General features: G+C 37.3%; 1 protein-coding gene across 1 annotated transcript in view; it reads left to right on the top strand.

The window, feature by feature from the left end:
* The window catches only part of LOC103604045 (protein prune homolog 2-like), an 86812-nt gene that overhangs the window by 63975 nt on the left and 20125 nt on the right, over positions 1–2712 (top strand). Inside the window, exons 5-6 of the mRNA XM_008588633.1 lie at positions 916–1018; positions 1694–1825. Coding sequence (XP_008586855.1) covers positions 916–1018; positions 1694–1825 — 235 coding nt within the window. The remainder of the gene's footprint in view (positions 1–915; positions 1019–1693; positions 1826–2712) is intronic.

Genomic DNA, 2712 nt, shown 5'->3' with positions numbered 1-2712 from the left:
GTTGCTCCCGTGCCTCGCTCAGCCAGTGAGCGGGAACCGGTCTGTATGTGGGATCCGAACCCTCGGGTGGGAGCGCCGCTGCGCTTCCCAAGCGGCGCACTATCCAGTGCGCCACCGGGCCGGCCCAGGATTTCCCACCCTCTTAACAGTCACAGTGGGGGCTAAGTTCCTAATACATAAAACTTGGGTGGGACAAGTTCACAATTCAAGCCTCAGTGAGTTTTGGGGGACATAACTCAATCCACTACAGGTGTTTTACTCATCTTTTCACTAGTATCTGGTCACTGGAGTCTGTGGGTCTGAGACTACATTGCAGTGCAGTGGTTCAATTCTCCCTTCAAATTAACCAGAGTGTAAAACTAAACAGAGCTAAAGAGAAGCAAACAGAACCTCTTTCTTAGCCATTAAAAGAAGGTAGCATTACATAGATTAGCTTTTTCATTATATAAGTTAGTATTGTACAGAAACTCATAAGTCAAAAAGTGTTGCCCTCTCATTCTTTGATAAGTTGAGTATTTATATATCCCATTTACAGCTACGTACAACACATGTAATCACCCATGACATATGTATACCCTATATACACAAACATATTCCCACCATATAAGACTCTATAGATTTGTTAACCACTGAAAGATAATTATATATGTAAATACATATAAAACTATAGTCCGTGTAATGTTCATTTCATGATATAGCTGTTTTATCCACATACAAACACTTGTCAAAGCTTCAGATTTATCCTTTAGGTTAGATATTCCCAGCTAAGGGGCTGCTGGTTGGCTCAGATGGCTACCGCTAAGACCAAGGTCAAGGGTTTGGATCCCCGTACTGGCCAACCACCGAAAAAAAAAGAGATATTACCTTGTTAAGAGCTTTTCATCAGTTACAAATGTCTTTTTGTTTGTCCCCCAGGATACTATGGGGACGGTCTAAATGCCATCATTGTGTTTGCCGCCTGTTTTCTGCCAGACAGCAGTCGGGCGGATTACCACTATGTCATGGAAAATCTTTTCCTGTGAGTGATATTTACAACAAAGAGCTTTGAGTTAACATCTGTGGGCATGTAATGGCAGATAGAACATCTTTAGTTAAGGAAATAGATGATGTAGACTATTCTAAGCCTTTGATAAAAAGCCAGTAAGATTTCTGTCAAGAAACATTGCTCAAGGGGCTGAAACCTTTGAAGGAGCTCTTCTGTGCATTTATTTAGACTGATAACAAAATGGTCAGAGTTTGGCCTACATTTTAAAATTCTGCAACATTTCCTTTGGGGAAATATTACCTTTGTTCCCTGATAACATGTTCTTGGTTAACCACTGATAACCTGACTTTATCTTTGTTTATTTAATTTCTATATATATATATATTATTTATTTAGTCTGAGTTGCCCTTTGTATTTGATAATGTTGTTGACATCTTTGAAAGTCAAGTTTCTCTCCTACACTTTTTTCTCATGTACCTGAATTTAAAAAAAAAAAAAAAGAGATAACTATACAAATAAATGAGCAATGATCACTCTCAAGGAAATAATCTTAGGTAGCTGCATTCTTCTCAAAGTGATGAGGTAATATGCACAACCATTCTTAATTGCCATACACCCTGTAATTTAAATGTTATGTAATTATGGTGTAAATAGGATGAACTATTTGATGTGGGAACTGAAAACATGCCTCTTCCTTCCTGTGATCAGATATGTAATAAGTACTTTAGAGCTGATGGTAGCTGAAGACTACATGATTGTGTACTTGAATGGAGCAACCCCAAGACGGAAGATGCCAGGGCTGGGCTGGATGAAGAAATGCTACCAGATGATTGACAGACGGTACATGCACTCTATTATTTAAGCACTCTTTTGACTTCTCAATAGCTCCCATATCGAATTCCCTGTTAGTCTACTGAAAATGCAATCACATTTTAACATTGGGTTACACACATTTGAAAAGTAAATTATAGAAATCTTAATCAAAGTATCACTTGATGCCCCAAAGTTGAAATAAAGCAAATTCTCCTCAGATCGTGTTAAATATCATCTCAAACCTGGCAGACCAAGTCTAAACTTTGCATATGCTGTTGCTACAGGGAGGTGCAATTTGAGCTGATAAACCAATATACCTGTGATTCTTGAGTGGTCTCATGTGACCTTGCTGTTTACGTGTACTGGGTCTATTGTGATTTGGACAACCATTGTGCTCTTGTTTCAACATTCACTGTCAATTCAAGTTAACTTGTAGCCTAGACAGTGCTGCTGTGTGCCCCTTCTCAAGATACTTTACTTTTGGCCATACTGGTTTTATTAGAACAAAACACTTTATTGCTGTCTACAGGAAAATTGTCATAATAAACATACAAATATATGTTATCTACAAATATATGTTATGGCATCCTCTTAAGTGTGTTTCTTGCATGATAACCTGTCAGTGTCCTGTTATATTAACTAGTCTGTTTAATGATCCAGACATTCATAAGGTAACATTACTAATGCTGAGAAATGTGCCTTAAAACCAAGAACAGTTAAAATAGTAAACTGAAGGCCAAACAACCACATGGTATACTGTTACTATTTTTATTATACAGAATAATTTTATTATTTTTATTATACAAGGCTCAGTAGGATGCAATAAATTGTCTATGTTGCTATTAAGAGTATATTCTTTTCAAAATAGTAAGGGTAATGCTGATGAAAATGAAAAGCATCATTACACAAAAATA

Source organism: Galeopterus variegatus, unplaced genomic scaffold (genome assembly GCF_000696425.1).
Source record: "Galeopterus variegatus unplaced genomic scaffold, G_variegatus-3.0.2 Scaffold4933, whole genome shotgun sequence".
Lineage (NCBI taxonomy): Eukaryota > Metazoa > Chordata > Mammalia > Dermoptera > Cynocephalidae > Galeopterus > Galeopterus variegatus.
This window is presented reverse-complemented; position numbering and strand designations above follow the sequence as displayed.